General features: G+C 32.7%; 1 protein-coding gene across 1 annotated transcript in view; it reads right to left on the bottom strand.

Moving 5' to 3' along the window:
* The window catches only part of LOC148952515 (vesicular glutamate transporter 1-like), a 282,421-nt gene that overhangs the window by 122,748 nt on the left and 135,751 nt on the right, over positions 1 to 23,922 (bottom strand). The window contains exon 3 of the mRNA XM_089089939.1: positions 11,235 to 11,285. Coding sequence (XP_088946065.1) covers positions 11,235 to 11,285 — 51 coding nt within the window. The remainder of the gene's footprint in view (positions 1 to 11,234; positions 11,286 to 23,922) is intronic.

The following is a 23,922-nucleotide window of genomic DNA, read 5'->3' as shown; positions in this document are numbered from 1 at the left end:
TAAAACAACAAACTCTTAACTAAAATTAAACTAAACTAGAACTCTAACAAAAAAACTCTAAGCTAAGACTCTAAGCTAAAACTCGAAACTCTTAACTAAAACTTAACCAAACTAAAACTTTAAGTAAAACTCTAAGCTATGACTCTAAGCTAAAACTCTAAATTCTTAACTGTAACTAAACTAAACTTCAACTCTAACTAAACTAGAACTCTAGCTAAAACTCTAAGTTATGACTCTAAGGTAAAACACCAAACTCTTAACTAAAAATAAACTAAACTAGAACTCTAAAAAAAACTCTAAGATAAGACTCTAAGCTAAAAGACTCTAAACTCTTAACTAAAACTAATCTAAACTAAAACTCTAAGCTAAGTCTCTAAGGTAAAACTCCAAACTCTTAACTATATCTAAACTAAACTAGAACTATAACTAAACTCTAAGCTAAGACTCTAAGCTAAAACTATAAACTATTACTAAACTTAACTTCAACTCTAACATAAACTCTAAGCTAAGACTCTAAGCTAAAACTCAAAAAACTATTAACTAAAATTAAATTAGAACTTCAACAAAAACTCTAATCTAAGACTCTAAGGTAAAAACTATAAAATCTTAACTACAAATAAACTAAACTAGAACTCTAACTAAAACTCTAAGCTAAGACTCTAAGGTAAAATTCTAAACTCTTAACTAAAACTAAACTAAACTAGAACTCTAACTGAAACTCAAAGGTAAAACATCAAACTTTTAACTAAAATTAAACTAATCTAGAACTCTAACAAAAAAATCTAAGCTAAGACTCTGAGGTAAAACTCGAAACTTTTAACTAAAACTTAACCAAACTAAAACTTTAAGTAAAACTCTAAGCTATGACTCTAAGCCAAAACTCTAAATTCTTAACTTTAACTAAACTAAACTTCAACTCTAACTAAAACTCTAATCTAAGACTCTAAGGTAAAACTCTAAACTCTTAACTAAAACTAAACTAAACTAGAACTCTAACAAAAGCTCTAAGCTTAGACTCTAATCTAAAACTCGAAACCCTTAACTAAAACTTAACCAAACTACAACTTTAAGTAAAATTCTAAGCTATGACTCTAAGCTAAAACTCTAAATTCTTAACTGTAACTAAACTAAACTAGAACTCTAAATAAAACTCTAAGACTCTAAGACTCTAAGCTAAAAACTCTAAACTCTTAACTAAAACTAAACTATACTAGTACTCTAGCAAAAACTCTAAGCTAAGACTCTAAGCTAAGACTCTAAGGTAAAACTCTAAACTCTTAACTAAACCAAACTAGAACTCTAACTAAAACTCTAAGCTAAGACTCTAAGCTAAAACTCGAAACCCTTAACTAAAACTTAACCAAACTACAACTTTAAGTAAAATTCTAAGCTATGACTCTAAGCTAAAACTCTAAATTCTTAACTGTAACTAAACTATACTAAACTAGGACTATAAACTAAATCTAAATTCATAACTATAACTCTATTAATATTAAATTCTAACTAGAACCCTATGCTAGTACTCTAATGTAAAACTCTAAACTCTTAACTGAAACTAAACTAAAATAGAATTTCAACATAAAATCCAAGCAAAGACTATAAGCTCAAAACTAAACTCTTAACTATACTAAACTAAACTAGAACTCTAACAAAAACTCTAAGCTAAGACTCTAAGCTAAAACTCTAAACTTTTAACTAAAACTAAAGTAAACTTCAACTCTAAATAAAACTATAAGATAAGAATATAATTTAAAACACCAAAATATTAAATGAAACAACAATATGATATACCTCGAAATTAAAATCATATGTAAAAAATCAAAATAATAACTGAAATGTAACAGAACGATAACTCTAACAAAAAAACTCTAAGAAAAGACTCTAAGGTAAAGATCGAAACTCTTAATAAAAACAAATAAAACCTATAACTTTAAGTAAAAATCTAAGCTATGACTATAAGCTAAAAATGTAAATTATTAACTGTAACTAGACTAAACTTCAACTATAACTAAAACTCTAAGCTAAGACACTAAGCTAAAAATTCTAAGGTAAAACTCGAGACTCTTAACTATAACTAAACCAAACTAAAACTCTAATTCAAACTCTAAGTCTAAGCTAAAACTCTAAACTAAAACTAAACTAAACTAGAACTTCAATAAAAACTCTAAACTAAGACTCTAAGCTAAAACCACTAAACTCTTAACTAAAACTACACTAAACTAGAACTCTAACAAAAACTCTAAGCTGAGACTCTGAGCTAAAACTCTAAACTCTTAAGTAAAATTAAAGTAAACTAAAACTCTAAGCTAAAACTTTAAGGTAAAACTCTAAACTATTAAATATAACTACACTAAATTAGAACTCTAACGAAAACTCTAAGGTAAGACTCTAAGCTAAAACTCTAAACTCTTAACTAAAACTTAACTAAACTACAACTTTAAGTAAAACTCTAAGCTATGACTCTAAGCTAAAACTCTAAATTTTTAACTGTAACTAAACTAAACTACAACTCTAACTAAAACTCTAAGCTAAGACTCTATGGTAAAACTCTAAACTTTTAACTAAAACTAAACTAAACTAGAACTCTAACTAAACCTCTAGGCTAAGACTCTAAGCTAAAAACTCTAAACTCTTAATTAAAACTAAACTAAACTAGAACTCTAAAATAAACTCTAAGTTAAGACTCTAAGCTAAAAACTCTAAACTCTTAATTACAACTAAACTAAACTAAAACTCCAAGCTAAGTCTCTAAGTTAAAATTCAAAACTCTTAACTATATCTAAACTAAACTAGAACTATAACAAACACTCTAAGCTAAGACTCTAAGCTAAAACTCTAAACTCTTAACTATTAATAAACTAAACTTCAAATTTAACAAAAACTCTAATCTAATACTATAAGATAAAAGAATAAGCTCTTAACTAAAACTGAACGAAACTAGAACTTCAACAAAAACTCTAAGCTAAGACTCCAAGCTAAAAACACTAGACTCTTAACTAAAACTAAGCTAAACTAGAACTCTAACATAAACTCTAAGCTAAGAGTCTAAGCTAAAATTCTAAACTCTTAACTAAAACTAAACTAAACTAGAACTCTAGCTAAAACTCTAATCTATGACTCTAAGGTAAAACACAAAACTCTTAAATAAAACTAAATTAAACTAGAACTCTAACAAAAACTCTAAGCTAAGACTCTAAGCTAAAAAACTCTAAACTCTTAACTAAAACTAAACTAAACTAAAACTCTAAGCTAAGTCTCTAAGGTAAAACTCAAAACTCTTAACTATATCTAAACTAAACTAGAACTATAAAAAAAACTATAAGATAATACTCTAAGTTAAAAATCTAAACTCTTAAATATTAATAAAATAAAATAAAAATATAACAAAAACTATAAGATAAGACTAGAAGGTAAAACTTTAAACCCTTAACTAAAAATAAAATAAACTATAACCTTAACATAAACTCTAAGCTAAGACTCTAAGCTAAAAACTCTAAACTCTTAACTAAAACTAAACTAAAATTGAAATCTAACAAAAACTCTAAGCTAAGACTCTAAGATAAAATTATAAACTCTTAACTAAAACTAAACTAAACTAGAACTCTAACTGAAACCCAAAGGTAAAACATCAAACTCTTAACTAAAATTAAACTAAACTAGAACTCTAACAAAAAAATCTAAGCTAAGACTCTAAGGTAAAACTCGAAACTCTTAACTAAAACTTAAACAAACTAAAACTTTAAGTAAAACTCTAAGCTATGACTCTAAGCCAAAACTCTAAATTCTTAACTGTAACTAAACTAAACTTCAACTCTAACTAAAACTCTAAGCTAAGACTCTAATCTAAAACTCGAAACCCTTAACTAAAACTTAACCAAACTACAACTTTAAGTAAAATTCTAATCTATGACTCTAAGCTAAAACTCTAAATTCTTAACTGTAACTAAACTAAACTAAACTAGAACTCTAAATAAAACTCTAAACTAAAACTAAAAAATAAAACTCTAAACTAACTAAACTCTAAACTCTAAAACTCTAAAATAAAACTCTAAACTAACTAAAACTAAACTAAACTAGAACTCTAGCAAAAACTCTAAGCTAAGACTCTAAGCTAAAAAACTCTAAACTTTTAACTAAAACTAAACCAAACTAAAACTCTAAGCTAAGTCTCTAAGGTAAAACTTCAAACTCTTACCTATAACTAAACTAAACAAGAACTAAAAAAAAAACTCTAAGCTAAGAATCTAAGCTAAAACTCTAAACTCTTAACTATAACTAAACTAAACTTCAACTCTAACAAAAACTCTAAGCTAAGACTCTAAGTTAAAACTCTAAACTCTTAACTAAAACTAAACTAAACTAGAACTTCAACAAAAATTCTAAGCTAAAACTCTAAGCTAAAAACTATAAACTCTTAACAAAACTAAACTAAACTAGAACTCTAACAAAAACTCTAAGCTATGACTCTTAAGCTAAACTCTAAATTCTTAACTATAACTAAACTAAACTTCAACTCTAACTAAAAATCTAAGCTAAGACTCTAAGCTAAAACTCTAAAGTCATAACTAAAACTAAACTAAAAATCAACTCAAACTAACACTCTAAGCTATGACTCTAAGATAAAACTATAAAATCTTAAATAAAACTAAACTAAACTAGAATTTCAACAAAAACTCTAAGCTAAGACACTAAGCTAAAAACTAAACTCTTAACTATTACTAAACTAAACTAGAACTCTAAAAAAAACACTATGCTAAGACTATAAGCTAAAAATCTAAACTCTTAACTATAACTAAAGTAAACTTCAACTCTAACTAAAACTCTAAGCTAAGACTCTAAGGTAAAACACCAAACTCTTAACTAAAACTAAACTAAACTAGACCTCTTAACTTAAACTCAAAGTTAAAACACCAAACTCTTAAATAAAATTAAAATAAACTAGAACTCTAACAAAAAAACTCTAAGCTAAGACTCTAAGCTAAAACTCGAAACTCTTAACTAAAACTTATCCAAACTAAAACTTTAAGTAAAACTCTAAGCTATGACTCTAAGCTAAAACTCTAAATTCTTAACTTTAGCTAAACTAAACTTCAACTCTAACTAAAACTCTAAGCTAAGAATCTAAGTTAAAACTCTAAACTATTAACTAAAACTAAACTAAACTAGAACTCTAACAAAAACTCTAAGCTAAGACTAATCTAAAACTCGAAACCCTTAACTAAAACTTAACCAAACTACAACTTTAAGTAAAATTCTAAGCTATGACTCTAAGCTAAAACTCTAAATTCTTAACTGTAACTAAACTAAACTAGAACTCTAAATAAAACTCTAAGACTCTAAGACTCTAATCTAAAAACTCTAAACTCTTAACTAAAACTAAACTAAACTAGAACTCTAACAAAAACTCTAAGCTAAGACTCTAAGCTAAAAAACTCTAAACTCTTAACTAAAACTAAACCAAACTAAAACTCTAAGCTAAGTCTCTAAGGTAAAACTTCGAACTCTTACCTATAACTAAACTAAACTAGAACTATAACAAAAAATCTAGGCTAAGAATCTAAGTTAAAACTCTATACTCTTAACTATAACTACACTAAACTTCAACTCTAACAAAAACTCTAAGCTAAGAGTCTAAGTTAAAACTCTAAGCTCTTAACTAAAACTAAACTAAACTAGAACTTCAACAAAATTCTAAGCTAAGACTCTAAGCTAAAAACTATAAACTCTTAACAAAACTAAACTAAACTAGAACTCTAACAAAAACTCTAAGCTATGACTCTTATGCTAAACTCTAAATTCTTAACTATAACTAAACTTCAACTCTAACTAAAAATCTAAGCTAAGACTCTAAGCTAAAACTCTAAACTCTTAACTATAACTAAACTAAACTTCAACTCTAACTAAAACTCTAAGCTAGGACTCTAAGCTAGAACTCTAAACTCTTAACTAAAACTAAACTAAACTAGAACTTCAACAAAAACTCCAAGCTAAGACTCTAAGATAAAAACTAAACTCTTAACTATTACTAAACTAAACTAGAACTCTAACAAAAACTCTAAGCTAAGACTCTAAGCTGAAACTCTAAACTTTTAACTAAAACTAAAGTAAACTTCAACTCTAACTAAAACTCTAAGCTAAGACTCTAAGGTAAAACTCTAAACTATTAACTAAAACTAAACTAAACTTCAACTCTAACTAAAACTCTTAGCTAAGACTCTAAGCTAAAACTCTTAACTAAAACTAAACTAAACTAGAAATCTAACAAAAACTCTAAGCTAAGACTCTAAGCTAAAAACTCTAAACTCTTAACTAAAACTAAACTAAACTAGAACTCTAACAAAAACTCTAAGCTAAGACTCTAAGCTAAAACTCTTAACTAGAACTAAAGTAAACTTCTGCTCTAAATAAAACTAAGCTAAGACTCTAGGCTAAAACTCTATGCCAATGGGTTAAAGAAAAAAACCGGAAAATTATTGGATAATTTCTAATTCTAAAAAATTCAGTCCGAAAAAACTTAAAAAAATTCAATAGGCAAGGGGGAATGGAAGGCCTCGGTGGGACTTTTGGGGTGCGGGGGGCCCGGGGGACCTTTGGGGGCCGGAAGGTTCCTTCGGGGTAGGGGTAGGGGGATCGGGGCCCTTTGGGGTTGGGGTAGAGGACCTCACAACACTGTTCAAATACAACTTGTGTATTCAAACGACCATAGAATTTCACCCTCAAATCCTCTTCTAAAACATCTTCTAAAATCATCTTTTAAAATGTATCTAACTGTTTCGCCGAAATAATTCCCCTTTCTTGAATCAATAATTCCCCTTAGAAACAACACATTAATTCCCTTTTCGTGAATCAGTAATTCCCCTTAGAAACAACAAATTAATTCCCCTTTCTTGAATCAATAATTGCCCTTAGAAACAACAAATTAATTCCCCTTTCGTGAACCAATAATTGTCCTTAGAAGCAACAAATTAAATCCCATTTTTTGAATCAATAATTCCTCTTAGAAACAAAAAATTAATTCCCCTTTCGTGAATCAATAATTCCCCTTAGAAACAACAAATTAATTCCCTTTTCGTGACAAATCAATCAACCTTGACATCACCCGTCAGACATTAAAAAACTTCGCCCAGAAACAATTCTCCTGGACGAACACCAAAGACATTAATAAACTTCACCCGGAAACAATTCTCCTGGGCGAACTCCAAAGACATTAATAAACTTCGCCCGGAGACAATTCTCCTTGGAAATACATCAAAGTGAGAAAAATCCTGTTTTTTCATTCTCAGTGAGAAAAACGTGTTCTCCCTGGGGATTCCATGCCCATATATGGTGTGGGATCGGAACTGACAGCACAGGTGTTCTCCCTAGGGACTCTATGCCCATATTTGGTGTTCGTACGGGACCTCCTGACCCCTTTCTACTCATGCGTATTCATATGTCCCTTCTGAGGCTGTTATACAAATATATAAATATTTGTATTATGATTCTTTTTAAGTAAAGCACCAATTTTGACCATCTAAAAGAGGGTACGAAACAATGTCGTTACTTTAGGAGAAACAATTATTATCGCGGTTGCGATTGGAATGACTGTGGTGATTTAAAAGTAATCACTTTACGGGAATGCAGAGAGGGTACACCACACCAAGTACTGTTGCTTTATCTACAAATGTGACAGCTGACATCAGAAATAGAAAGCACCACTGTATAAGGAATAATTTGCTGATCTGAGATGAAATGCAGCCAAGTAGTAGAAACGTCTTTACCCCCCCCCCCCGTTGGTTGGCTGTGAAAAATTCACTATGCCCCCACGTTGTATAAGGCTAGGGGCTCTATTTTCTAAGCTTTTTATTTTGAGAATTTATAATTTTCTGGCTTAGTAGTGTTTCCTCTTAAATTGACTACTGACCGTCATCAGTAGTAAAACTGAAGTTTTACTACTGATGATGGTCACTGCATATGTGACCGAAATATCGAGTATTTTTGTTAAATTATATCACTGGTTGCGAAAATCACTGTCTTTTAAAAGGATTTTATCCCTATTTGAACTTTTATTTATTTATTGTGTTTTATTTATTTATGGTTTCTTAAAAAATTATCTTACATATACAAGAATTTTCCCCTAAAGGGTCGAATTAGCAGTACTGAAATAGAACTACAATGGTTTGAGGAATGACGTAATCCAACGAGTGGTTATTCTAGATGCTTTATTTTCAATTCCACCCCTTCTCTAGAGGCACTAATTTCCTGATGGCACTAGCCAATAACCCACATGCGTTTCGGCATCTACCTAGCAAGCTAGCAAAGTTGAGTTATGCAAAAGTGAAAAAAGTTGTGTTCATAGCTCCATAAATAGGGCTTATCTTTACAGACAGTCACTTCGGAGATGTATTCAGCAGTACTGAAAAAGACCCATGGTTGGCATTCAAGTCTCTTGTAGTCATTTTGTTTAGAGATAATATATCTTCTGACTATGTAAAGATTTTGCAGAATTGCATTAATGTGTGCAGCTTGATGGGCTGCAACATGTCCCTCAAGATTCATCTCTTCAACTCATATCTCGACTTCTTTTCCGAGAACCTAGGCTGTGCCACGATGAACATGACGAACATTTTCATCAGGACATCCTGATGATGGAGTCACACTATCAAGGTCGATGGAGCAATGTTGCAATTTTGCAGTAATGTGCAGCAATGTTGGCTGACTACTACTGGATACTTCAGCGCAGTATGCCAAACGCTCAGCCCAAACGCAAGTCTACAGCCAAGAAATTCTAACCAAACTAGCTTTAAATTACGAAACTTTACGTTATGCCTATTTATTTTATGTGTGTATTATGCCTTAAACTAGATGATGCAATTTAGTTTATGTTAATTAAAACTCAATTCAGCAATATGTACTCTACTATAACTTGTCATCGTGCTGTTTTCCTTTATACAATGTTAAACACCTGTAAATAGTTAATATCAGATATCTCAAAACAGTGGGTGATAGAGATAAACGGTTTATATATTTTTAATCAGCATGTCTCAATTGTCCTACATACAACAAGTATTGGAAAGTCCGTATCCAGGGGGGTTAGGGAGTTTGAACCCCCTCCCCGAAATGTTGGTCCGATTCATAATAACATAACAAAAATGCATATAAACAAAATTTTGATATATTAAAAAATGTAAATATCTCCTGAAAAAAATACTCCCCCTCCCTGCGGTGTGACAATCTTGGGCACAACACTGAGTGTTGGTTACCAAAATATCCGCCGAATCTTATTTTTGTTAATCAGTCTATTCATTCATTCAAAGACGTCAGCTAAATAATTATTGGGAATAAAAAACGTGCGACATTTGGAGGGGTAAGGGTAAAAGGGATTACTTTGGGCTCTCCTATCATATAGATTGACAAAATGATTGAAAATATTGCAAGAGTCCGATTTCAGCAAGATGTCACAGTACGCTAAAGTGAACATGACACCTCTATTTTAAATATACTGCTTACAATTTGGGATCATTGTTCCTGTGGCTGTAAATACGTTTCGCCCCCAAAAGAATTTTTTTTACCTCTCGTGTGTTCTTATTAAAGCTTCAGTCATCAAATTTTTTCAATTGTTTCTCTTATTCTTAATAATTTTGACTACACAGAAAGCTTTCAAATACCGCTTGTATCCGTTTTTCTCCGCACCATCACCTTATCAGGTTTTTTCAGTCGTAAGTTATTTTTCCTTAATTTATTTGTTTGTTTTTCTCTCTTTGGTCACTCCACATTCTTCAGTATTGTAAAGAGTGAGTAAAAATCAAAAAATGATAATAATAATGACTTCTTGTGTCCATATTTCTGTATATTACTGCTTATTACATACTGCAAGTTATGAGTTTTTTTCTCTTCTTCTTTTTCCCCTCCTTTCATGTTATTTCTCTTTTGTTTTAGTTTCTTTTAAATTTTATGTTTTACTCTGTAGCTGGTAATCTTTGATTTCTATATTGATTTGCGCTGCATTTGTATGTGTTTTTCTTCGCAATACTCCACGTATTATACCTCTGTATAGTGTGGGTTAGAAATAAATAACAACAATAATAATAATAATTGCCTTGGAAAAATTTTCTCATGACAGTGGAATAAAACTCAGTGAATATTTCGGTCCTATGTCCAAGTGCTGTCCTCAGCACAGCAACAACAAAATAATACATACATAAAAAAACTTACATTAAAATACTAATTAAATTTTTTTTTTTACTTTTAAAACAGCTCTACCATCATTTCTTCAGCAAAGTTCAACCAGGACTGATAAATAAAGCGATGTGAGATAATAAAATTATTCAAGCGAAATAAAATAATTAAATACAAGCTTTCAAAACTAATCTTGCCTTTTTGGCAGCAAACCTTAAAGGCCTTTTTGTAACAATTCACAACTATTCTCTATTGGTTTAGTAAAATATTTTGATAGATCATTTTTAATTAAATTATTTGATAGACAATTAACTATTTGATTATAGTAGTAATCCAGGTCCTTTATGTAATTCACTGGTATAGAACACTGGAGCAGATGATAGGGAACTCGTATAACAGACAGCATGTTTGTTAGTGTAAACGCATAGAGAGGGACATCAGCTCTCTTCCAATTACTTTTTTCAAACCATTTTGAAGACCGGGGTACTTTACAAATACTTGCAAGGTTTATATTAAGCGTAAGTGAAATAGAGAGACGGTCTAAGTCTTGTTCTTCAGCGTGTACAAACACTATTGATGTAGTAATACTAGGTGAGCAAATAATGTGATCAATATTGCTCTTACTGCCTGAATGGTGAATGTAAGAAAACGGATGAGTTTTGGGTATAGTATGGTAAGATGGAAGGCAATCTAACAACGAATCACGTCTCACAGACGAAGACTGTGTTGAAGACAATGTTATCTTCGTTGCTATTTATGTATGGTTTGAAGTATTTAGATAAAATTTTATATTAGAATGCCTCTCAAAAGCAATTACAAGAACTTTAATTATAATAAATTTTCTAATTTTATTAACTCACAAGTTTTGCTATTCACTTATTAAATATTGTATTATTTTTTTTTACTTTATATAGTTGACAATTAATAATATATTAAATAATATAAAATACATCTTATAATTTGCAATTTATTTATTTATAATCAATTTTTAATGAAATCTTAATAAACTTCCTAGTAAAATGCCTATTGCATAAATTCTCATCGCATCTTAAAAGAAGATAATAGTTTATACTCACTCTACTCCCTTCGCTGCTTTCAAACTGAATGATTCATAGCCCTCTCTGGATCTAGAAGGAAAAAGAGGAGATGAATCAGTAAAATAAACAATTCATTACTGATGCATTTAATTTTATCTACAATCCAAGCTAAGTGCTAAAAGTGATGCTAAAAAGTCAACAGGGGATTGAAATTCAGCTTTAATAAAAATACTTTCAGGCACTTTGTTCTTTCAACTAACTATTCACCAATGAATTCACAATTTATCGTAATCTCGATATCCTTAGGGGTTCAAATTATATGTATAAACATATATATATATATATATATATATATATATATATATATATATATATATATATATATATATATATATATATATATATATATATATATATATATATATATATATATATATATATATATATATATATATATATATATATATATATATATATATATATATATATATATATATATATATATATATATATATATATATATATATATATATATATATATATATATATATATATATATATATAATTGTTTGTTTTTTTATGTTTCTACTGTGGCCGAAATTTCATTTTTTGAATTGCGGTTACTATTGGGCCGAGTTTCTCCTCACTTATAGCTTGTAACCGCGAGCTGTTAACCCAGTACTTGTACTGGGGAAATATATATTTCGCGAATGTGACATTTCAAATTCGATTAACCTAACCCACTAACATAAACTTTCAAAAAAATTGAAATGAATTTTGAGTTTATAGAACCAGCGCTTTTGACAAATAACATATATCTAATTACATTCCGGTACCATTATTGTCCCATGAAGTACGTTCAACTTTCACTCTAAACAAAATTTACAAGATTGACGAAGTAATTACAGAAATTACAGTATTGAATATTTACAGTATTGATGGTGTAGCAAGGGTGAAAAAAATTACATTTGCCCCCCCCCCCTGAGAAATAACCTTTATCTGGCTCTGAAGGAGAGGGATGCATGTTTGACCTTTTATGTCCAAAAAGGCTAAGGGCATCCAGGTGAAGCTTTCAGGGTATGTTGAGGGGAGTGTTGATCTAAATCAAAACGCAGTATGTGCATGCGGTTTGTCAAAAGGGCATATTTCGGGAATGGCTTAGAATATTCAGTTGAAACTCTCAGAAAATGATAAGGGGGATGAACAACTGACCAATTTTGGGAAGGGTGAGGGAGAAATTGAACTAAATCAATACACAATATATGAATACCGGTTGTCAATAGGGCACATCTAGCAATACCTTAGGAATGGCTTAGCGTATTACATTGAGACTTCCAGAGAAGCATGAGGGGGACGTTCAACTGACAAAAAAGGCAATACATGTGTACTACTGCGGCTACTAGTACTACTGCTACTGCTATTGCACGACTACTACTCCTACTACAGCAATTATGACTGCTTCTACTACTAAGATTAAGGGTATAAAGGTGAATATTTGAGGGAATATTGAGGGAAATTGAACTAAATCAAAACGCACTCCGTGCATGCAGGTTGTCAAAGGAACGTATTTTTAGGAATGGCTTAAGGTATTAAGCTAGGACTCTCAGGAAAGGATGCGGGGGATGGTCAGTTGACAAAAGGGCAATATGTGCACGCTAAAACTACTACTACTAATACTACTCTAATACTCCTACTACTACTACTACTACTACTAATGTGACATCTACGGACACTAAGGCTAAGGTTATGAAGGTGGAAATTTCAGGGAATACTAAGGGGAAAGTTGACCTAAATCAAAATACACTGTGTGCATGCCGTTTGTCAAAAAGGTGTATTAGCAGTATTTAAAGAGCATCCTAGAGCACTAGGTTGAAACTTTCAGGGTATGCTGAGGGGTGAACTAAGAAAAATGTGCTATGAGCATGCAAATACTACAATTAGTATTATTACTAATACTACCTCTTCTAGCAGTACTGCTATTAGTACTACCCCCCCCCCCCTCGTGCCTTATGAAGACCAGAATATAGTTTTTGCTTTACTGAAAGCAAAATACATTTAAATATTTTCTCTTTTCTAAACTTTAATAAGTTCAAAATCATTAAGACTTTCCCAAATGAATATCAGTATATACATTAAATTATTGATCTATATCCTTTTTTTCAGTAATTTTGGTTGTGATGGTAAATTTTTTCAATATTAGGAGAAATGAAAATACAAAGTCCGAAATAAGGATTGTTTTCAGTAAAGTGTAACTTATGTTCTGTTCTTTAGAAGACGGCGTCAGCCCTGCTCCTTTAACTCTCTGCTTGTTTTCAGTTTGACTCGGTTATTCAATGTAGTTTCTATTCATTTTGAGTTTCAATTATTTATTGATGGTGAACTGCGGTAGTTTTACGATTGGAAAACTATTTGACTTTTTTCTACTCAAATATTTCTTTAAGAATTTTTCTCATATTTCCTTAATTTTTCTCTTTAGTTTTCTTTAAGAACTTCCTTTGTAGATATTTTTTTTTAATTTAATTGCCCTAAAAGAAGGCATACAGACATTGCTCCTATAACTCTTTGTATCTCAGAACCTTTTCCTAGCCAAGGTTGGGAAAGGCACAATTGCCGACAAAATTAGACCAACAGAAACTACCCTTGATAAGGGTTGCACTGACACCCCTCTCGAAAATTAGGTTTAGCTGAAGAATTGTAAAAATTTAATGTATTTGACCTGTAAATAAATACAAGTTTTTTATTTGCATATTATTTGTCAAAAAAACGAAATAAAAATTCTTTAATTTTCAGCCTTACTGAATCCCACGGTCGTACCCAGGATTTACCTAGGGGGTATTAGAAAAGGATTTTTTTTTGGGGGGGGGGAGGTAAAAAAACCTTCAAAGGATACATAAAAATTGTTTTTATTCATTTTGTTAAATTTTTACGAGTCGGAAAAACATTTCGGGGGGAAGAGTTCAAACCCCCTAGCCTTGCTGAAACCCCAAAATTTTGTGAAATGTTGGCAAAGAACTAAACATTAAATTATGTGTCTTCTTTTTTTGGAGTTACAGATAAACTTTAGCGCAAAGAGGAGAGAAGTTAGGGAGAGGAGAGAGGTTAGGGTTGCCTCAGTCCTCTCTTGCTTGGATAAATTTGGTTGATTTTACATTAAAATTTTGCTCTTTAAGGACACTTTTTATACAAATAGAGTACTAAGGAAATTAAAACAAAACATTTGTCATGCAGTTCGTGTTAAAGAACTGTCAAACATTGTGTGGTAGCGAATTGTCAAAGAGTTCGTGGAAAAAAATGGATAAGGAGTGATCCGGCCCAATAGTAACCAAAACTTTAAAAAACAGGATTTTCGTATTAATAGATACCTCAAAGAATTGACTTTCCATGATGATTCCAAATATATATATAAGTCATTAAGTTTAATTTTACTGATTAAAATCTGCGAGCCTGAGAAAGTTTGCCCGATTTTGAAAAAAAGTGGGGGGGGGGGAACACCCCCAAAAATTCAAGCAATCCTAATGAAAATCACACATTAGGTTAACATATTAGAGAACCCTACTATTCAGGTTCCAAGCTCCTATACACAATTAAATAAAAAAAACAAGTTTTTTTTTTAACTGAAACTAAGGAGTGACATTAAAACTTAAAACAAACAGAAATTATTCCATATGAAAGGGGCTGTCCCCTCCTCAACGCCTCGCTCTTTACGCTAAAGTTTTTATTGTTTTAAAAAACAGAGTTGTGAGGCGGAGTCACGAGGGGGCGAACCCCCTTAGATACATAATAATTTCTGTTTGTTTCAAGTTTTAATGTCGCTCCTTACTTTCATTTAAAAAACTTGTTTTTTTATTTAATTTCTGAACGTTTTTGAATTAATGCAGCTTTGATTTCGGCTCACTGTACATGAATAATTAAAAGGAAATTTGCATATAAATTTTACTTTTTTATGATTTTTCGTGCGATACGACAGATATGATACGATCGAATTTTGTTCAAATTACAAACCCCTGAATCACAAAGGCCGTTTAATTAGAATAGATAGCTCTTTTGAAATTACTAAATAAAAAAATTTAGTGTAAAGAGTAAGGGGAACTAGGGGGTGAACCCCCTCATATACGTAATAATTTCTGATTGATTTAAGTTTTAATGTAGCTCCTTACTCTCAGTTGTAAAACTTGTGTTTTTATTCAATTTCTGATTGTTTTTTAAATTCCGGGAAATCCGGCTCCCCTTTCGTAGAAACATCCCTTCCCCCATTAAAAAATCCTCCCAAGTAACCCCCTCCTCTATCCCCCCCCCCACCTGAAAAAATGCCTCCTGAAAACGTATGTATACTTCCCAATTATAAATACTATATGGAAACAATGGGCAAAATTCATAACTTGCAGCCCTTCCCCTGGGAACTATGGGGGATGAAGTCATCCTCAAAGACATATTTATTAAATTTTTGACTATGATGAACAAAATGGCTATCTCAAAATTTTGATCAGGTGACTTCGGAAAAAATGAGCATGGGAGGGAGCCTAGTTGCCCTCCAATTTTCATGTCATTTAAAAAGTGCACTAGAACTTTTAATTTCCGTTCGTTTGAGCCCCCTCACAATTTTCTAGGACTACTGGATCGATACGATCACACCTGAAAAAAAAACCAAATAAACACGCATCCGTGATCTTTCTTCTGGCAAAAAATACGAAATTCCCCTTTTTTGCAGATAGGAGCTTGAACCCTCTACAGTGGGATTTTCTAATACGCTGAATATGATGGTGTGATTTTCATTAAGATTCTATCACTTTTAGCAGGCGTTTCCCCCTTTTTTCGAAAATAAGGCAAACTTTTTCAGGCTCGTAACTTTTGAAGGGTAAGACTAAACTTGAAGAAACTTATATATTTGAAATTAGCGTAAAAATCCAATTCTTTTGATGTATCTACTGGTACCAAAATTTTTAGAGTTTCGGTTACTATTGAGCTGGGTCGCTCCTTACTTACAGTTAGTTACCACGAACTGTTTGAAAATGTGGAATCTTGTATTTTTTGGCAGAAAAAGGTCGCGGATACGTGTTTTTTTTGTGTTTTTGCTTGTTTGTTTTCCCCAGGGTAATCGTATCGAAACAAAGGTCCTAAAAAAATGGGAAGATAGCTCATTCGAACGGAAATCAAAAGTTCAAGCGCCCTTTTAAAGTGACCAAAAAAGTTTGGAGTGCAATTAACCCCCTTCCACTCCCATTTTTCTCCAAACATATCTGATCCAAATTTTAAGATAGCCATTTGATTCAGCATTGTCGAAAAGTTCAATAATTATGCTTTTGGTGATGACATGACCCTCCATGGCCCTGGGGAAAGGGCTGTAAGTTACGCAACTTGTCCGCATTGTTCAAATATAGTATTATGAAATATACGGGAAATTTTCTGGGGCATTTTCCACGCCGAGGAGGGGTAAAATTTTCTGTTGGAAGGAACTTTTCTGGGGGGGGGGGGGGTCCAGACGAAGTGTAACATGGCGGAGGGGATGGAAGGGGATTTCCTAGCATTGGTATGAAAAACAATCAGAAATTAAATAAAAGAACAAGTTTTTTCCACTGAAAGTAAGGAACAAAATTAAAACTTAAAACGAACAAAAATTATTCTGTTTATGAGGGGGCTTTCTCTTCCTCAACCCTCACTCTTCACGCTAAAGTCTGGCTTTTGTCCTGATTCCTTAGGAAAGACTACTCAAACACAAGGACCGTTGATTTGAATGAGAAGTATTTTTAAAGAGCTTTAATTCTTTAGCGTAGAGTGAGGTTTGAGAAAAGGACAGCCCCCCCCCCGTCATATACAGAATAATTTCGATTCTTTTTAAGTTTTAATTTTGCTCTTTATTTTCATTAGAAGTAACGTGACTTTTTATTTAATCGCTTACTAGACTCATCATCAATTATACCTGGGAAGTTTAATTTTCTACTGCCTTTCTTATTATTGTTTCATAATCATGAAGCTTTCAGGGCAGCATTACATTTTCTTCAATGTTGCAACGTTGAACCGTGAAACTATGTAAACAAAACAAATTAGTTAAATTTGAAAGCTTTTTTCGCAAGAAATCAAATATCAACAAACTGTTAATTTCCAAAGACAACTACAACTTCATAAGCTGTTTAATGCCGCATGTTTCTTGCTTAATTTTCAACACCGTTTGTTCTTCTTTTTTTATTTCATTTTGCATCCCTACTGCTAAAAATGCATAGTTGAATATGTAAGTAACTTTAATAATAATTTGAACTCCCAATTAACTTTTTTTAAGGTATATATGGTTTGATAATTTCCATTTAAGTAATTTAAACAATCGGCTCTCAATTTCACTGCCAATGGTACTTTAATAAGCGTCTAAGGTTTTTTCTAAGGCTTGAATATAAGCCACGGATACACATTCATATTTTATGTGCGAATTTGTTACCTTGCCGAAAAGAGGCGGATTTATCCTGCCTCTGTGCTTATTAGAAAATAATCTTATAAAGGAGGTCCGTGCTTAGGAATCAAATCGCTGGAACAAATCTGGAAAAATCCACTGAACAACTCATCAGGCTCATACGGTCCGCTGACCCAAAGATCTGATTAGAGCTTATGATATTAGCTGACCAGTGAAGCGAAAGAACGAGATTTCTCACTGATTCTTGCCGATGCTAGAGCTGTGGGAGGAATTTGACTTTGTGAAATGTGCTGTCCGAATCGTTGTGTTCATTACCTAGTGAAGACGGGATGAAAGAAAATTCATTGGTATCATCGTGGATGTCAGCCGGGTTATTTAGAATCATCATGGAAGGCAATAAGATATTTAAAAATGTCAACACGGACAAAAGAAGAACCATTGTGTCCTCTCTCCTTGCAAAAACAACCTTAAATATCTTTAAGTGTATCTCGTCAATGGTTATGACATGGTTTGACCTTCTCATAGATTCTTACTAAGACTATAGTATGAGAACAATTTGACTTTGTGAATTGCTCTGTTAGAATCGTTTAGATCAGGGCTTCTTAAACTTTTTACATTCACGACGCCAATTACGATTGCAAATTTCCTGCCGACCCTATTATATCAAAAGAAAGATATATAAATATATTTGTATAATTTATTTGTTAGCTAACAATATACATAGGGGAGGTAGGAGTTGAACTGGACAAAATTCGCCGATCACAAATATCTTATTTGTTTGTGAATGGAAACCCGAAATTTGATGCTCTATAGATACCTCTCAATGTAAGGAACGTTTGAATTTTTTTTTCAGATTTTTTGTTCTTCATATTTTCATAAAATTATAATTTTGGTCACGCTAGGGCTTGAACCGGACAAGCTAAAGAAAAAATTGCCAAAAATATACCGGTGGTCCTGTACAGACAGTAAATTCGGCCACAAAGCAGGTTTTTTTTTTTTTTACTTCGAATACAATTGTACAACATTGCTAAACTATAAGCTTGCTTTATTAAGACATATTGTATTGTGGAAAATCAATCTCCTAGCGAAAACTTTGAGGCACTCTGCTAATCCCTCCACAGGAGAAAGGTTTTGTCTGGCTTTGGAGAATATCATAAAAATCCACACTTGCAGCATCTTCTGCCTCGAGGAAGATAAAACTTTTGCTTTTCTTGCGCATGAAACTAAGCGTAGCTTCACTGTCTGCAATCTCCTACACTAAGCCAACATAGCAGCGGGTTGACTTCTTTAACTGGAACTTTACAAGGATGTAATCTCCTTCTGACAAGGAAGATGGACTGAACGGCAAGTCATCATTATTGTATTCTTCAACAAGATGTAATGAATCATCAGATAAATGAGTGTCTCCATAGGTTTTTTTTCTCCCTTTCCATGCTTTTTTGTTTGTTTTTTTCAGTGAGTATCCTGGTTCTGCCTGTTTTGCGGCGCTTACAAGACCTTGCGGACATTTCCCATAAGCGAGAAAGGCCTACTCATTTCTGAGGTTATTCTTGCAAACTGACCTTGCAGGTTGGTGGTTGAAGGTCTAGGAGCAGAACTGGGGTTAGTTAATCGTCCAGGAGTAGAAACATCATCGTTGGCACGAGACTGGCAAGTTTCGTCAAGTTCCAAGGCTGCTGCATATGCCTAATTTGAATTGATACGGAACATATACAGTTCGTCCCTTTGGACGGGAGCAAATCCACCTCACTAGAAGCGGTCAAGCAGACATTTTTCACAGTCAGTCTCTTTACTTACTGAATAAGGAAACTTAATTCATGAAATGAGATGTAAGACAAAAATCACTTAAAATTTAATATTCATGGTCGTAAGCAAAGAAATAAAACAATCATCTACTTTTGCCCATGTAGGGTAGAACAGGACACCGTCCAGTTTGACTCGAAAAAAATTATCTGGATTAAACCCTCCTTCATAATCTAACTGGGAGACCCATCCGGACGAAGAGCGTTAAAGCAAAGGTAGATAGTGCAACTTTTTACGATTATAGAGTGACAAAAGAATTTAGAGAAACAGGTGGAACATTTTTTGGTATTACTACTTACAGATTAGCAAAACAATGTGCAAGGTACCAGAAAAAAAATGACCTACCTAAAACAGCTTTAGCAATTTAACTTTTGAAAGGATCAATCAACCAAACTAGGATTTCATCCCTGAGACATGAAGGTGAGATGGCACTAACAAATTAATGTATAACTTTACACCAAATGGTGTCTGAGTAATTGAGGGTGTCCTGTTCAACCCACGTCAAGTTCAACCCCGACCTCCCCTATACGTACGAAAGTATATAGGCCTAATTTTAGAATTTGTGAAAAAACATGCAAAATCTAAAAATAAAATTGCACAAAAAGTTACAAAGCTGTAATTATTATAGTTACAAAAATTACATGCCCTGTGTTTCATACAAATTGTTTTTTTTTCACAATAACGTAAATAAAAGGGAATTCTGAAAGTCTTAGTTTTTTCAAGTATGTTCTAGTGCAGTTGTTTAGTGGTAAGTATTAAACTAAAATTAAAGGGAAAACATTAATGAAATGGATGTGCCTGTTTTTCATTGAATAACCAATTAAATCTTAGTGGAATATTCAACACTACTGGACGTAAGACCTCTTCAACATTTCTTGACGATGAACGATTAAAGCTGAAAAAGCAACTTACACACAAATAAGTGCCGTTGAATGGCAGAAGAACATTTAACGCCATATCAGCGATTGTGGGAAATTCAGTTTTAGTTTCGATCCAGAATTCAATCAAGAGCTTTTTTTGGGAATTGTAGTGTTAAGTTTGAGTCACGTGAAAGCTTATGATACAGTGTTGCCATTAGATTCGTTTCCAGACATTTATAAATCGTCATCACCTACTTATCTAGCATTAAACCCAGCGAGCGTTATTGCAGAAGACTCACTGGCACCTAGCCTAATCCTGCAAAAAATAGCTTTTACCCAGGATGAATTAAATCGGACACAAGTGAATCTTACAGCTGAGATTTCCCGTCAAGTTAAGGCTAAACTATCAGACCCTGATACAGCCAATCAAGCAATTGATATTATAGTAAAAAAAATTCATGATGCTATTTCCATTGATTACAACCCAAAATTCCAAGAAATAGAAAAATCACTCAAAGGACTATTTGCAATGGTTATAAGCTCGGAAAGTAGGATTTTATCATTGGAATCGAAAGTGGATGACTTTGAGCAAGAAAAGATGTTGGATTGCTTAGTGATGGATGGAGTAAGGAAGAGGCCTGGAAATAATCTAAAGAAAGAAGTATCGGTTATCATTAAAGACAAGATGCTGGTCCCTGGTTTTGAAATCAATAACATTGTAAATGTTTATCGATCTAGTTTGAATTACTCTAACGATCAATCTAAAGTGTCTCCAGTGCTAATACGCTTCAAAAATGTGGAATTAGTTCGAGTTGTTTTCAAAGCAAAGACTAAACTAGCAAACAGTGGAATGTTTTTATCAGAATCGCTAACAAAAAAAGCGTCGTGAAATTTTAAATGCGGCAAGAGATTGCCGCATAATCCGGTAAATTTAATATATGGACTGACCGCGGGCAAATTTTGGCCAAACCACCTAGTCAATCAATGATACGAAAGATTCGATCATTTGCGGATTGTGCTTAGTAATTGTTTTTTTTTTTTTTTTTTTTTTTTTTTTTTTTACATGTATATTTTATGATCTAATGCCATATCTAAAATTTGTGTCTTTTTTTTTACTGGCAAATTAGAAACACCTCCAGTTGTAGGACGACTTTTCGAGCTTGAAAATAACCTGTTAGATGTTTTAAGCATTATTAATAATTCTATTGGACATGTCAATAGTGATTTGACCATAATGAACCATGCAGTAATGAGTAAATATGTTTCTAGTCTAAGGAATGCTGTCAAGTGGAATGGATATTTTTCAGTGCCTCAGTTGAATATTCAGGGTCTTTGTTCTTCAATTGACCATCTAAAACAGATTGTTTCTGATGGGCTACCTGACGTTGTTGGTTTATGCGAGACTTTTCTAGATTCTAAGAATGATATGCTTTTGGATTTGCAAGGTTATAAAGTGGAACGACTGAATAGACAAAAGATGGCCAAGGGTGGTCTTGCTTTTTAAATTTCTAATAATCTCCCATATTCTCTTAGAATGGATTTATCCAGAAATATCGAAGGTGTCTTTGAGTCACTTTTCGTAGATATTAAATTTGCAGGTAAGGATTTAGTTGTTGGTATTATTTATCGTTCTCCTAGTGGCTCTATTCCACTGTTTCTACACACCCTTAATGATCTACTGGATACCATCCTAAAACAGTCGACTGAATTAATTATTATGGGAGATTTTAATATAAACTTGATGGATATAAAGTCTTCTACATCTTTGAATTTTCTGTCGTCCATGCTTGCCGCATGTACTTTACCTTCTGTATGTATCCCATCTCGCATAACAGAGAGTACGTCATCTCTGATTGACAATATTTTCTGTACGGCCACCTTGATCCAAAATTATGTTTTAGTGAGCGACATTTCCGATCGTTTCGCTGTTTACTCTAGATACTGTTTTGATAAACTGACTATTGAGAGGACTTGTGAGTCTGGTAAGAGGCCTTTTAGGTTTGGTGAAGTGGAATTGATGCTTCTTAGGTCAAGATTGGCAGAAATTTCTTGGGGTGGTTTTGAGAGTGATTCTGATTTTTGTAATTTATTTGATACTTTTTATGAGTCTATTAAAGACGCTGTTCTTGATATTTGTTCTGTTTCACCTTCTAATCGTAAGTCTAAGAATACTTTTCCTCTAAATCCTTGGATGACCCCTGGTCTCCTTAGGAGTTGTAGGAGAAAAAATTTATCTCTGGAGGGCCTTTAAGTCTGCTAGCCCTTCAATGAAAGCTATTTGCTTTCAGCGATTTAAAATTTATAGGAATATTTATAATTCTGTGTGTCGAAAGGCCAAGTCCCAGTATTACTTTAATTGTTTTTCAGATTGTGGGTAAAGATATACGAAAAACTTGGCAGGTTATAAATTCTGCGCTTAGGCCCTCTTTTCAGTCTCCATCAGCCCCTTCTTTTTTGGATCTCTATGGCAAAATCATCGAAGGTGAACTGAATGTTCAAGATGCATTTACTTCATATTTTGCGAATATTGGTAAAAGGACCGCTTCGGCTGTTCGTTATTCTCCTTCAGTATCCCACTTCAGGTTTTATCTTGGGCCACCTTGTATGAAGTCAATGTTTTTGGAACCAGCGACGGAGAAAGAAATTGCTAAAATTGTTATGGGGTTGAAAATTGTTCGTCGTCTGGCCCTGATAATATTTCTACCAAAGTAATTAAGTTCATACTTCCTTCCATTATTTATCCCTTAACAAAACTTATTAACCTCTCCTTTCAGCATGGCATTTTCCCGAGTAGTCTCAAGCGTGCTCGAGTCATCATATTATAAAAGGGGGGGGGACACTAAATGATACAGCCAAATTATTAGTCAATTTCTTTGTCGTCTGTATTCAGTAAAATATTTGAGAAAACGAGGATTTCTCGTATTAATAGTTTTCTTACTTCTAAAGATTTTTTTCGCAATTTTCAAGTTAGCTTCTGAGCAAATAATTCGACTGAATATGTTTTTGTAGTTGTATTGAATTATGTTCATTCTGCCCTAGACACCCATTTGGTTCCTGCTGCTTTGTTTCTGGATGTTTGTAAAGCATTTGATTTTTAAACTCCAATGAATGTGCTGTTATAAATGTATCATTTTGACGTAAGAGGTAGTGCGTTTTATTGGTTCAAATTTTTCTTGTTTGGAAGAATAATTTATGCTGATCTCCTTTTTTGATCACCAACAAAGGTTGATAAGGGAGTCCATCAAGGGTCAGTCTTAGGGCCGGCACTGTTTTTAATTCATATAAATGACCTAATTTTTGCAGTTAGAAATAAAAATCCTTTTTATTGCTGTCGTCTATGTCATCCAACAGTCTCCCTTACCCACAACTATAGTTTGCATACCTCGGATTCTCTTGTTACTTTTGCCGATGATACCACCCTTATTACTTCCGGGAGAACAGAGGATGAGGTTCGTACAAAGTTAGTAGACCTCTTTGAGAGAGTTTCAATTTGGTTTGATGCTAACTCTCTTGCCTTAAATGTTTCTAAAACTAGTTTTTTAGTTTTTTCTCGTATATCCCAGGCTTGCCCCCAATTATCTGAAATTCATATATCCAAAGGCTTTATTGGTAGACCAAAGAATGGCCATGTCCGTTTCCTAGGTATCCTCCTAGATGAAAATTT

The sequence above is a fragment of the Artemia sp. Qi Xiang Cuo genome, chromosome 5 (assembly GCF_049724085.1).
Source record: "Artemia sp. Qi Xiang Cuo chromosome 5, ASM4972408v1, whole genome shotgun sequence".
In the NCBI taxonomy this organism is placed as follows: domain Eukaryota; kingdom Metazoa; phylum Arthropoda; class Branchiopoda; order Anostraca; family Artemiidae; genus Artemia; species Artemia sp. Qi Xiang Cuo.
This window is presented reverse-complemented; position numbering and strand designations above follow the sequence as displayed.